Raw genomic sequence first — 14,509 nt, 5'->3', positions numbered from 1 at the left:
GTCAATCATTAATAACATTAAACAAATAACCCAATCAATAAATGGGCCTAGGACATGAGCAGACACTTCTCAGAAGAGGATATTCAATCAATCAACAAATATATGAAAAAATGCTCATCATCTCTAGCAATCAGAGAAACACAAATCAAAACTTCTCTAAGATATCATCTCACTCCAGTCAGAATGGCAGCTATTATGAAGACAAATAACAACAAGTGTTGGTGAGGATGTGGGAAAAAAGGTACACTCTTACATTGCTGGTGGGACTGCAAATTGGTGCAGCCAATTTGGAAAGATTCCTTGGAAATCTGGGAATGGAACCACCATTTGACCCAGCTATCCCACTCCTCTGTCTACACCCAAAGGACTTAAAACCACATACTACAGGGACACAGCCACATCAATGTTTATAGCAGCACAATTCACAATAGCTAAACTGTGGAGCCAACCTAGATGCCCTTCAGTGGATGAATGGATAAAAAAAAATGTGGCATATATATACAATGGAATTCTACTCAGCAATAAAAGAGAATAAAATCATGGCATTTTCAGGTAAATGGATGGTGTTGGAGAAGATAATGCTAAGTGAAGTTAGCCAATCTCAAAAAACAAATGCTTGAATGTTTTCTCTGATATAAGGAGGCTGACTCATAGTGGGGTAGGGACGGGAGGAGCATGGGAGGAATAGATGAACTCTAGGTAGGGAAGAGGGGTGGGAGGGAAAGGGAGGTGGCAGGGGATTAGCAAGGATGGTTGAATGTGATAGACATCATTATACAAAGTACATGTATGAAGACATGAATTGGGGTCAACATATTTTATATGCAAACAGAGGTATGAAAAATTTTTCTATATGTGTAATAAGAATTGTGATGCATTCTGCTGTCATGTATTTAAAAAATAAAACCAATATAAAAATAACATTAAACAAATTTTTAAAAAAGCATGTTTTTTACTTTTTTCTAATTTTGTGTAAAATGTTGTACAACTATGTTTTATGACCTGTCAATTTTCATTTTGAAGTATATGCTTCTTATATAGCTACATGTACACATGTGTATGTATGTATGTGGATAACATTTTTTTTTCCTTTTGAAACTGATTTTCTCCTGAATAGGTCAAACTAGACTTGATTAAACTTTACAATACCCGGTCTAGGACAGACTCCTTTTAAATGCAGTCCCAAGTACAGTATTTACTTCCTAGCACACTTCACAACTAGACTTAAATAACTGAGTAAGGCTTAACAAAGTGATGATCTTGTCTATTCGATGTAAACTTCCAAGGCCAGAAGATTCAGAACCCATCATGATGCATATCACCTGGTGGTCACTAAGTGAAGACTGTTGAATGAAAGAATTAATGAGTAAATGACAATTTCCCAATGTAAATGTTTAAGAGGAAAAGGTGAGGAAAAAACAAGCAATAACCCCCCCCCCCATTTTAATCCAGCAACAAAATTACTAGCTTCAGCTTGAGTGTTATTTATTTTTCTATCCATGCCCTGATGGCACAGTCCTTTTAGTCTTGGTCATTGATGTTAAGGATAATGACCCTACTAGGTTCTTTCAGAATGTTTCCACTGTAAAAGGGAGGAAGGAAACTCACTTGTTCTCCATTTCTGAAATTTGGTTTCAGTGAATCTTTTCAGCTTAATCATCAAATGACCAGATAATTATGTTCACCAATGTATCACTGGGGAATTCTAATTTATTAAGGTTGGGTTCTAATTAGCAAAAGAAATTTTTAATGCTGAATCACCTTGACTATCACTATTAAGTTAGTAAATGATGAAGTCAGACACCACTACTCCCATTTATCAATGAGATTATTCATCCAATCTGTGGAAAATTCAGAGACTAAATGACTGGAATGTGCAGCGAATTCACTTTACCACATATTTATTGAACATCTACCATTGCAACAGATACATTTCCAGGTTCCAGTTACAGAAAAAAATGAACACAAGATACTTCATGCCTTTGAAAAATTTACACTCTGGCAAGGCAATAAATCATTGTAATACAAAACAGAGTGTAGAAATAGTTTAAGAGAGATAAATTGACCAAAACAATAAATAAATAAAAAATAAAAGCAAAAAAACACCCTCAGATGCCACATCTATTTGAGTAAATTAAACACAGCCTTGTGGAGGAGGTACCATATTGAGATGAACACTGAAGAATAGCAGTAGACAAAGAAGTCATTCTACATGCAAAGATGTTCAGGTAGGGAAAACTACTGTAGTTGCATAAGAAGAGCAAATGATCCAGTTTAAATGGAGTACTCATGGTGGTATAGCGGAAGGTGAGTTTGGGAAGTACATTTTGCCCATATTATATGTGCAGAGCATTATGTGGATGATAAAGGATTGAGTAGGTAAGACTCTTGAATTGGAGACCAGTATTTGCCATTTAACTTGTCTTTGTTCCAAGATAATACATCCTACCTCTGACTATACATGAAATAAGACATTAGAAATACAAGTTTGGATCAAATTTTGAAAATGACCAGGATTTGGTTTAGTGTGATTTCAGTCTTTTTCGACCTGCCATACAGCTTCCTCCCTCTTCCCATTCTGTTCTTCTCAAAGTTGAACTTACATCTGATCCGATTCTCAATTAGGAGTGGAAGGATAATGACTTGGAGACTGGGGTGCCACGATTAAGAGCTCTAAGGACATTCCCAGGTCATCCGGGAGCTCTTAAATGGAAAGGTTTCAGCACTCTATGGAATCATGTTATAATCGCCCCATATGGGGCAGGGGGATAAACAGATCACCGTGAAGGAACACTGTTATGGGCTTGTCAACTCAAAGATTATGAAATGACATGTCTTCCATCTGGGGCTTCCAGTTGCCATTGGTTACAAGTATAGTCATGCTTTGCCATGTATGTTGTCTTCATGAATTAGAGAAGGGGCCTGAGCCACTTAGGATACTATAAAGATAACTAAAAATCAGGAAGTTTGGCATCTGTTTTATTTTATACTTATATCTGTGTTTTCACATTTGTTAAAAAAAAATAACTGGAAATAGGTACATGAGTTTTAAGAGCCATTTTATCTCCCTAATTTCACATAAGGAGGTATAGATTTCAGAATGTCCCTCCCTGCAGTGCTGAGGCATGGAGAAATCCAACTCAAAAAAATCAAAGGTGGCTCCTCTGAGAGTTCTCTTCACGGTGGCCGTTGAGGGCAGAAGGCCGTGGAGACCTGAGAGTTGCAGATGGGTGACTGACAGGGAGGCTGTGGACCTGTGTCTTCTGTCAGCTCCACAAGGTGGCATTCTGTCAGGAAGATGTTCCTCTGGGCAGGTGGTCCCTGTGAGTGATCCTGGGAGGGCCACCTTTTGCAGGAAGGAGAGATGACGTTCCGAAATGCTGCCCGGAAGCGGCGAGACAGTAGGTTGTAGATAATTGGGTTGACTGCTGAGCTCAGATAGAAGAAGACCCCTGGATTACGGGGGGATTAAAATAAACGTGTCACGGAGAAACTGAACAGGAGACACGAAAGGGTGAAGCATAAATATTTAACAGAAGCCTGGAATCCCTGGTGTGGCCTCTTTTGGAAGCAATGACATATGCAAGGCTTTAATTGAGAATACAAAATGCTCTGAACAGATCTATCACTAGTGACTTAGGAATCAAACACAGAAAGATTAAAGAGTCTTGGAAACATGTAAGCTGGTACAGGATCTCTGATGAATCTGGAAACTTCCTTTGATCCCTACTTGTTTAATTAAAGAAAAAATGTTCCCATAGCATTAATGAAAAATGTTTAGGTATCAGAGGAAGGAGATTTCTTTTTCCTCACTGGAACTTTGCTTAAATCTATAATTTGAAACCGTAAGTGATGGAGGAATAGAAAAAAATCAGTCAAGGCATAGTCCCTGCTGAGATTCCTCATCATGCTAAAAAGCTTTTCAAAGAAATATTCTCCCAATCTTTTCTTTACCTTTCCTTTTCCCTTGATGGCTCTTCTGCATTATTGAATAATTGTGTTTTGTCACTTTTTTCTCCATGAGATGCCTTGTACACTATCATTTTCTTGTTTATACTCTCTTCCTTATTACCATGCTCCCTTTTATTTCTCCAAGGCCAAAATGACTCTAAGGCTGGAAATGAGAGGAACTAATATCCTATTCTGGCCTTGTCTTGATCCATAAATTTAGACAAACCCTGATACATCAATTTCCCCCTACTTTTGTAAAATGGGAAATAAAAATTCCAGCCTAACTCATTTCCTTATATTATTATGAGGATCTAGTTGAGATTCCATCCACAGAAGGGCTGAGACTACACAACCACCCATAGCTACCATGGGCAACATGTTCCTTCTTATCTTCATTAACATAATTTAGGCAGTGAGAGTACCATGTACCATGTGCACGGGATGTGCAGGGAGAATTATGACAGAGACCATTGCTGTTTGCTGTTTGTTCATTCAAGAAAGAAAAAAGTGATTGAACCCTTACTGCATTCTAGGAACTTCAAGGTACATTCTAAAGTAATGAATTAAGAGTTTCTGAGAGGGCTAGGGATGTGGCTCAAGCGGTAGCGCGCTCGCCTGGCATGCACGGGGCGCTGGGTTCGATCCTCAGCACCACATAAAAATAAAATAAAGATGTTGTGTCCATCGGAAACTGAAAAAAAAATATTAAAAAATTCTCTCTCTCTCTTCTCTCTCTTTAAAAAAAAAAAGAGTTTCTGAGACTTAGGATAGCGTTGTAGAGGCAAGATCTGCACTAAACTCAATAATTAACAATACAGCAATTCCAAACAATATCTGCTAAGAGCGAGATACGAGATACTGTCAAACTATGGAAATTCATATAATGGCATAAACTCAAGGACTGTGATGCTCATGAACAAATTAGTGGGACCTGATTGGCTGGTAGCCAGACCTTAAAATGACTGGGAGATAACTGAAGATGGGTTGGGTGGGTTCTGAGGGAAGAAGGCTTGACAGATAAAATGTGAAGAGTTGGGAATGGTTATATTGTGCAGTAATCTTGGTTAATACTCTCTACTAACTAATTTGATCAGAGTATAGTCTACTAATGGAAATGCTATATATTTAGGATGAAAATACTAGTCAGTTTTTTTTTTTCTGAACCATTAAGCAGTTTAGACTTCATCAGGTTTGCTTTGTGGCAGAGGAGGAGATGGTACCTTGACAGGATAATGTCATCAGGGAAGCCACAGTTTAGAAATTATAAATGGTGACTAGTCAACTAGTCAAGTCTCATGTTGACTTGCCAGTTTACTTAGATACTCCCATTCTCCTCATATTTACCACAAGGATAAGCAAAGAGCTGTAAATATTTTTGCAGTTTTGCCCTGGCTAATTTGTATATGGGAAAACATGAAACTACTAATGCCCGGGTATAAGCTGTTCATAGCCTGCTGAGTACAAAACAGGGGTGACAAAGGAAATAACGCAAACGTTCTTCAGGGTACATGTTATGCTACTGTTTTAGTTCTGTGCACATCTGGAGCTCATCTCATGTATCTATCCTGCTATGTGTTAGATAATCAGAAGACCCCATGGAATCAGACAGTGACTGGCAGAGGGAAGGGGGCAGAAGTGGGGAGAGCCTAAGGCCATCAGCTGCACTGCCGAGTATAAAGGTCCTTGGTGGCAATTCTGCACTATGTTTTAGTGGGAAGAACCTGAGTTTGAAACTCAACAACTGGGGCTTAGCCCTATGTGCGCAATCAGCCAGCTAATGCCTTTGGACGAGGTATCTTCCTGTGAGAGTGTTTCTTTGACAAGAAAATGGTTTATGATAATATTCACTTAACAATTTGTGATGATTTCAGAAAGGTAGCATTGACAGCTTAAAAGCTCTGTAATACTCACTGATTTGCTTCCCCTGGTGTCGAGAGCAGATGCTATTGCCATTTGACAGGCAAGATACTTTGGCATGAAGGCAGCTTGGGACTCCAGCCCTCTTTAGCATTTATTAAATGTGGAATTGGGGTGACAAGCCAGGTGCTCTTAGTGACCTTCCACCACGACTTCTCTCATATTCTGAGGTATCCTTGACAAGGAGAGTTACAGTAGCCTAAAATCACATCTTGATGCCCAGGAACATCCTTTGGTGGTTTTCATGAGGCCATAGGAGATGATAGGGTCAAAGCATCTACTAAATAAGACCAAAATCAATCCCATGGCCCCTGGAGGGGAAACCAAAGAAAGCACCCCTATTTCCCTGCTGCAATCCTCACACTTAGAGTCCAGCTATTCCACAAGGCAGCCCTGACAACAGAATGCTGTTTCTTTTGGACCAGCAGTAAGTCTAATTGATCTTTGCATAACATTGAAAGCATGCATCTTCACTCTAGGAAGGCACAACCCCATGATATTTTGTTCTGTTTCCGCAGCTAAGCAAGACTGCCTGTAGACCAGCTAAGCCTTTACCTGACACCACATGGATGAGGTTGAACACTGCAGCCAAGGACTCAGTCCACTCCTCCACGAAGCTGAAGAAGAGGCGATCAATGTGGAACGGGGTCCAGCAGATGGCAAATACTAAGACCAAAACAACTGGAAAAAGATGATGAATGGGAGAGCAAACGGCAGTGTAGGCAAGGATAGGTGCAGGTTGCTCACCAAGTCATCCATTCCTCTGGCAGTCTTTCCTTCCACCCTGGCTAAGCCATCATGGTTACGCAATCTAGATCCCAAGGAGCCTCAATGCAGAATGTTCAAATGTAAGAATGAATTGTATTGAATCTAGGATCTGCTTTCTAAATACCCAGAGAAGATTTCTTATATAATGTGAGTTTCCCTTTAGAATATTTAAAATAGTTCTAAATTCATTTCAAAGTTTAAAAAGCATTTTATTGTGAAGTATAAAGTATGCTGCAGGTAGACTATTGGAGTCATATAAATGTGTTACATAAATAAATTATTGTGCTTAAGCAGTCAGTGTTCTTTTAAATTCATGGAGTAATAACAAACTTAAAAATATATATGGATTCATCTTATTAATCTAGAAATAATTCGAAGGTTCTCTGAATTTGATCATTTAAAATCCAGTGATGTGTTCAGGGAGAAGAGCGAGAAAGATTGAACAATCCCAAGTGAATATCACTTTACGAGCATCTTTTGATTGGGAGGGGATGAATCCGTATTATAAATTGCTAGAGCACAGAATCCTCCCAATTTCTTATTTTCAACCCTCCAGACAGAGATTGGCACAACTATAGTTTCTCTTTGGGGTGTTTTAACTTCACAAAGATAAATATGCATATTTTTTTCTCTTATGAAGTTAGGGAATATATTTTATTTGCTGAGATATGCTGCTTGGGATTTGTCACTAAGTAATCTAACAGGGACTGGGGGAGAGATCAGAGTACAGATGAGACAATGTTAGCTAGGAGTTGGTAATTTCTAGAGCTGAGTGATGGCACATGGCATTCATTTTACAGTGCTCTGTACTTGTGAGCACTTTTAAAGTTGTCATAGTAAATAGCCTGGGTATTTCTTGCTGGTAAGAAACCCACTCAGAGTAAGTCATTTGCCTTGCTGTGGTTTCAGGGATATGGAAACTCCTGAGCTTATCCCCCAAGTAGAGGCCCTCAATCTGCTTGTTTCTGTCTCCCGACTAGAAACAAATTTATTACTTGATAAAATGAACCCTCTCCCAAGGTAAATACCTCACTGTGACTTTAATGTGAGTGACTTTTACACATTAGTGAGTGAATAGATTATGATCAAAGAGATAATGAAGACTGTAGGACTCTTAATAGCAAAAAAGAAAAAAAAAAATCAAGAGCTTATATTAGGAGCAAAAAGATTCCCCAGGACAGGATTATCAGAATCAAAAGGTCAATATCAGTGACTTTTCAGTTATTTGAATGCCAGTTACCTTGAATGCCTTATATGGGTATTGGCCCTGAGAAATTACTTCTTTCTAATCTTGAGTTTTGATTTGGAAACTATATGATAAATCTCTCCCTTTTCAGTAATTCTTGTAGGCTAGTAATGAATTATATATTTTTATAACATTCTTTTGAGAGTATGATTTTTAAAATTTTTAGCTACAAAAAAAGTACATGGTTAGACAAAAGTTATAGAATATCATAGGTGGGATGCCTACTTGGAGGTGCTCCTGGGCCAATGTTCTTAATTTGGAATTAAAAGACCCTAAGGAGTTCATGCGTGGGCATCAGGGGGTTCATGATACCCTGAAATGGATTATAAAACATTTTGTGTGTATGCTCATTAGTACACTTTTGAAGTAGAGTCTAGAGCTTTTATCATGTGTATAGTGAAACTCATTAACACAAACAGTAGAAACACCAACCAATTTTGCAGAGGCGGGAAATGATGCTCAAAGGCTCAAGAGAGGATGCAATTTACCACGGATCACGTGGAGTGTGTTGCCGTGAAGGTGATTTAGCATGTCCTTCTGAAGGTTCAGAACCAAAAGGAAAACATCCAGATGTGTCCCAGAAGCTTGAGTGATCCAAGAAAGTTTGACCTGCTGTTATAGTTCAGGGCAGTTTTGAGCCTGAAGCCAGCAGTGCTTCCTAAGAACCAAATGCAAATCCTTTGCTTTTGCAAACAAAAGAAAACAAAGCACAAAAACAAAGTGGGACTTACACAGCATCTTGGTCACTGATTTTCTGGAAGGTCTGTGGATATTAGCAGTCACTTCATCTGCCTCAAGGGATTCATCTTTCTTCAGCTGAAGAAGAGATGGAAAGAGATGTTAAGAAAGGGAAGCATTTTTATTTTCTTCTTTTGAAGATCTGAGATGTATAACTCGAATACTCATTTTGAAGACAAACAAACAAAAAACACAAAAAACCCCACCACCACCCAAAATAAATAAATAAATAAACAAACAAAAAGCGCAGCCAAAAAGACAGAAATGAAATGGATTATAAAACATTATATATACTCCCAAGACTTAGAAAAATATAAGAATATGTTAAATATTTAACAGTAAGCTTGGGATTTGTCTCTAAGTAATCTAACAGTAATTGGATCCAGGTCTCTTCACTCAACTGGATAGTTGATTAAGGCCAAATTTTCCCTACAAGCATTTTTGATATGCAAGAACCCTAGATATGAAGTACGTTTATAGGTGTTTTGTGAAAAGTGTTAGATTCTGAAGTTAAAAAATATATATATAATCTAGGCTCTTTCATTCACTCATTTATTCAGCCATTTATTCATTCAATAATTGTTAGATATCTATCAGAGTGAAGTTCCTCTGCAGGTGGCAGCCAGGCAGTAGAAACAAGGGCAAGCACTCTTCCTGCTTTATGAAGGTTATAGGTTCCATTGTGGGTCTTCTCAGAGTCCTTGATATGCTAACAGGCATTAGGATTCTCAAGGGGGATGGGGTACCATCCCTCTCCACTTTCCACACCCACATCTCCCATCTCGTCCCAGGTCCCAGCCAAAGGGAAATAATATTTCTTTGACTAAACACCTTCCCCAAACTCTCTTCAGTGAAGTCCCTTGTCCCGTCTTCACATGCACAATTTGGAAAATGCTATTTTACTGACACTACTGATAAAAATGCATGCCTTCCTGAATTGATGTTAAAATATATTCATCTATTTAGACTCTGAAACCTCTGAAATTTTCAACACTGCCTGTACACGCATACTTGCTCGATTAGTTCAAATCCCGTCTATGCCTGGTAACGTTAGTCCATTGTCCTCTTCTTCCTCTAAATTCCCCTAGCATTGAATGTCTTTATAATTTATCTAGTTGTTAAATATTTTTCTTTCTAATTTATATCTACCTTGGTTTGTAGGGATGTCCAATGGGACAAATGAAATTTTAAGGATCCATGATAAATGACCATTAGATATCTGGAGGTTAGTACAGTATCCATCTGCCTGTTGGTTGGCATTTATTTCCTTTTTCTCTTACTAATAATACCCTAACTTTCTCTTAGGCAATTTACTCCTTGCCTATACCTAGTCATTAGTTTGGCTGGGAATGACCCCAAATGTAGCTCCTGGTATTGTCCTAAAATTACTTATTCAATCAGACCTCCTATCCTACAGTCATGATGACTTGAAAATTGGAGTCAATAAGATTTCAAATGCTGGCTTGCACTTCTAGGGAAGGGAATTCAATTTCTTTTTATGGGGACTGCCAGAGGGAGCTCTTCATCTCTGAATGTGAGGTCTGGGATTATAACAGTTACCTTTTTTTCCCACATTGAAAAGAGAGCCTGGAGCAACCAGTGGACCGCCACATGGAGTTTAAGATTAAAATCAATGCCATAGAAAGAAGAGAAAAGAAAGAGAAACAAACCAGGTCTTTGACGTTGTGTGTTTTACTGGATTTGTCTTTGCCAGGAGCCAGTGCCACATCTGGACTTTTTAGATCTCTGGCTCCTTGGTGTTTTGCCGGACTGTGTAGAGGGTTCCCTCACCGTAATAAGGCAGTCCTGGCTGGTTGAATAAGGGCCATCGTGTGGAAGAAAATTTCAAATTATTCTATATAGTCCTATACTAGTATTTATTTCCTTTCTCTCTACTAAGGGTGCCCTTTAGCCCTTCTTATATCAGGATCAGTCTGACTTCCAACAAGATAGATTGAAATTCAAGGTAAATTAGAAGTTAGTGTGATTATGTGCGACAAAGTAACATACTGCTCTAAGAAGCAATGAGCTTCCTGAGCTAGAAGGCATTTCAAAGGAATATTTTAGAAGAAGTATTTAAAATGAGGTAAGACCTGGAATTGTGGATCATTAAAAATTGCCTCTAAGGTTCAACAAATCGATAGTCTGTATCCCTAACAAATGTATCAGCTGCTGGAAGTTGGGTAGCTCTCAGGACGCTTGGGCCTGAGCATCTGCCTATATGGCTAATAGGTGTGGCCATCTGTCTTGTGATTATGCTGGGGCTCTATGCATGTGCCTATGTTTTCATAAAATGAGGGACTGAACCCTTTGGAATCACCTAGAACTTGAAAAGAAACAAGAGAGTTGCAGGTGCAGCCATTTAGGAATAGAAGAGGAAATGGAAGGTGGTGGGATGGGATGTTTTTAATACACTAGTAAAATAAGGCTGGCACAGTGTGTATCTCAGTGCCTGGCATGTGATACTTAGCAAAGTGACACCTAATGGCTGTTATTGTGATTCAGGTGGCTGTTCCAAGTCCACTCATGGGATGCAATGAAAACTGAATTTATTTTGAGTGGAGTTACTTATTTACATTAGAATGAAGTGGATTACTGACTTCCTTCTTGAAATCCTCTCTATCTTGCTACCACTTGCTCAAAAAAAAAAAAAAATAATGCTTTCCTGATACAAAGCAGCAGCCAGATGCACTGAGGAGGAAAACATGACCAAGGGGAGCCACACACCAGCCCATACACTTTATCAGTACATGGTCAGTCAAATCTACTGAAGGTTTTAATTATTTCCTGCCCTTGAAAATTACTTATTATGAGATATGCTTCTTTCATTACTTAATTTCAGTCCATAATTAAGAATAATGAAAGGATGTTGAGATCTATTAGTCACTTCTTGCTTGGCTTTAACAAGTCTCAGTGGAAATACGTCCACCCCCAGGGATAATTTCCTTAAATCAAACATCAAGAAAATAGTCAAAACAGTTTTTTTTTCCCCTGAACAGGCCTCCCATACAAGTGTAGTTTTCAGTGAAAGAAAAGTCACGTGTCGATTAATTGCTACTTACTTTGCATCTTCCTTAGGCTATAATGACATAGCTAACTAATTGGAGGAAAAGTGAAAAAACAAATTTTTATGCATGTCGTTCATCGTTCCAACAGAATTGATGTGGTTGACAGAATAGAATCCAAACAATTTGTCTAACCAATATTAAATGCTACTTTATTATTGAATAATTCATTTCCTTGTAGATGTTAACAAAGTAGATATTCTTTATAATCATTAACGATTTCTGCTTTATTTCAAAGTTTTATTTCAAAGCTCAGCAAAAAGAGGAATAAAAAAAGTTGTGGTCACTGTAATAAGATGTTCCAGAGCTTTCCTGCCCCACCCCCTCCAACTATAGAGTATCCAAGTGGAGGGCGGTTCATGGACTCAATTATCCTTCAGGTTGACATTTTGTCCTGATTAGTTGTTTACAGTGATTAAAAGCATCCAACCACATGGCCCCATGTATAGTTTCTGGAGATGTGGCTTCAGAATAACAAGATAGAATAGATTTTGTGTATATCTCTGTAATATTAACAAAATCTATTTACCAAACATTGACTGGTGAGTGTGTGTCTGTGTATGAGCATATCTGTCATCTGTGTATGTATGAGCACAACCCTGTTTGGCATGGTTGGATTCTGCTGCAGTCCATACCTGCATCCTTTCAGTGCTAACACTAAAGTGGCTTGTAGGAAACACAAGGATGAGATCAGCCTCATCATACCCTCTCCTAGGTGGGAAGGGACTTGCCTTGGCATTGTCTGCCTTCTGTACCTATAACATGTGCCCCTGGAGAGAGCTCTGTGGAGGATCAATCCCTGGAATGATGCGTCATTGCTGAGTGCTTCATCTGAGCACACAAGGCTCCCCTCTTCCTCCCTGGGCCTGTGATGTCGTCAGTTCTGGGCTTGCTGCCTCTGGGAGGCTAGGGCATCCAGAGATGTTTACACCTTTAAACTTGCCAAGAGGGTCAATAACTTAACTATCTTTAGGATTGCTTGGGTCTCTTTAAATCTCAGAGATCAAAAAATGCCCTTTGAGACAAATGTTTCCAAGTCTTTCCTTTTAAAGGTACAGAAGTTAAAAGTCTAGTAAGAGAGAAGTCATTTAGTCCTCATGCACTCACTGAGCTCCTGGGAGAAATAAGTTAATTAAGGAATTCTACAAGTATGGAGTTATAAATTGTAATGAAGGAAAATTACTAAAAGCCATGAGCACCTACAATAGGGACCTGATATAACTAGGGGATCTGGAGAGCTTTTTTAAGGAAGTGTGACTAAGTATGACTTAGAGGATAACTGAGAGTTAAGAAAGACAATGGAGTTGTAGTGGTGGGCAGCAGGGACATTTCAAGCAAAAAGTATAAAATCTCTCAAACCATTGCCACAGAATATGGCTGATTTTCCAAGCTTCCAGTCTACAGGTGTTTACATTACTGTAGGAATGACTTTTATAGATTTCCTGGTATCCTCTAGTACCCTGGACGATGCCTCATCTTTTCTGAGAATAAGATGTCATTAAGTTGCATTACTCAGAGTAAGCAAACTTAGGTGGTTTCTAACCTCTTTCTGAGCTGTCACTCAGTTCCTGATGCAACCTAACTGTAGATTCATGACAGTGAAACAAAAATGTAACAAAAACAAAAATGTAACTGGCAATGTTTCCTATTCGAATTTAAATATTTTCCCCAAATGGAGCCAAGATAAGTGATTGTTTGGTGTTGGGCGAGATGATATTTATTAGTTTTGGGTGTGGATTTCTCACAGGACTTATGATACTTGGTAATGTGTGTCGTCTCTTCTTCCTAATAAAATTGATGCAAAAGGCATTCACAGACATGGCTTTGAACTGCTTTTGGGGTAACATATGAATAAATGCCAGAACTCAAGGGAAAAGTAGCACAGCCCTCTGCATGTTTAGATATACTCCAGTGCTCATATGTCTGTGACACTTAAATTTGTTTTTCTTCCTTAGACCTTGATAGTCATCTTAGGGAAAATAGGTACTCCAAAGGTTGCCCCATGGGACACTCAGTTTTGAGTATCCTTTCTCAGAGATGGACTGAGATGGAAGGACCCTGATTATTACATAATGTATACTGTCAAAGCCCTCTTGAAGCACATTTTGTGAGTGAATTCTTTTCATTTCTCCTTTCATTTGTAATTCACGTTTTGTTCCCCTCACAGTTTTATTTTTCTCTCTTTAAAATGAATCACAGACCTTTAAAGCTAGAAGGAGCCTTAGACATGATCTGACGTGGCTTTTCCATTTTATGAATGGAGAAGTCACTCCAGGAGAACTATGTGGCTTGCCTAAAGGCAATTTCTATGTCAGCTGAAGACCTGGGAGTCTAAATGGCTTTAGAACTGTTACACAAGCTACCCTCTTACACGAGTGTAGAGGTGTCACAGTTAAGATTTGTACCTCTATGAACTTGGCACAGGATATACTAGGAATTTTACAGACTCATTTCTTCCCTTGTCAAATATGATTTCTCCCAGATAATTTAGTGCCACAGAAAATAAAAGATTTAAAAAAGGACACCACTTTACCAACATGAGCAAAGGAAGGTAACTTCTAGTTTTAAGATATGTTGCAAACTAAGTGCTGCTTTATCTTAATCCCAGAGATCTCTTAACTTTCTTCTGCTCTATCTCATGTATCTGTTGACCTCCCTACCTGTCAATCCCTACTTGCTCAAGAGGAGACCAAGCTGGTATCACTCAGCTCATGATATATAAATCAATATTTATTTATATGTATGTATCTATTTATATGCATATATATTTATATGCAATATATATATATATATATATATATATATATATATATATATATATATA

The 14,509-nt window shown here is 38.4% G+C and overlaps 1 protein-coding gene across 1 annotated transcript in view; it reads right to left on the bottom strand.

Moving 5' to 3' along the window:
• Positions 1-1,983: 1,983 nt before the first annotated feature.
• Nmur2 (neuromedin U receptor 2) overlaps positions 1,984-14,509 on the bottom strand; it is a 13,984-nt gene continuing 1,458 nt past the window's right edge. Inside the window, exons 2-4 of the mRNA XM_015492577.2 lie at positions 8,614-8,698; positions 6,424-6,549; positions 1,984-3,452 (exon numbers count right to left, since the gene is read on the bottom strand). Of these exons, the coding sequence (XP_015348063.1) occupies positions 3,178-3,452; positions 6,424-6,549; positions 8,614-8,698 (486 nt within the window). The 3' untranslated portion in view covers positions 1,984-3,177. The remainder of the gene's footprint in view (positions 3,453-6,423; positions 6,550-8,613; positions 8,699-14,509) is intronic.

Source organism: Marmota marmota, unplaced genomic scaffold (assembly GCF_001458135.2).
Source record: "Marmota marmota marmota unplaced genomic scaffold, marMar, whole genome shotgun sequence".
NCBI classification, from domain to species: domain Eukaryota; kingdom Metazoa; phylum Chordata; class Mammalia; order Rodentia; family Sciuridae; genus Marmota; species Marmota marmota.
This window is presented reverse-complemented; position numbering and strand designations above follow the sequence as displayed.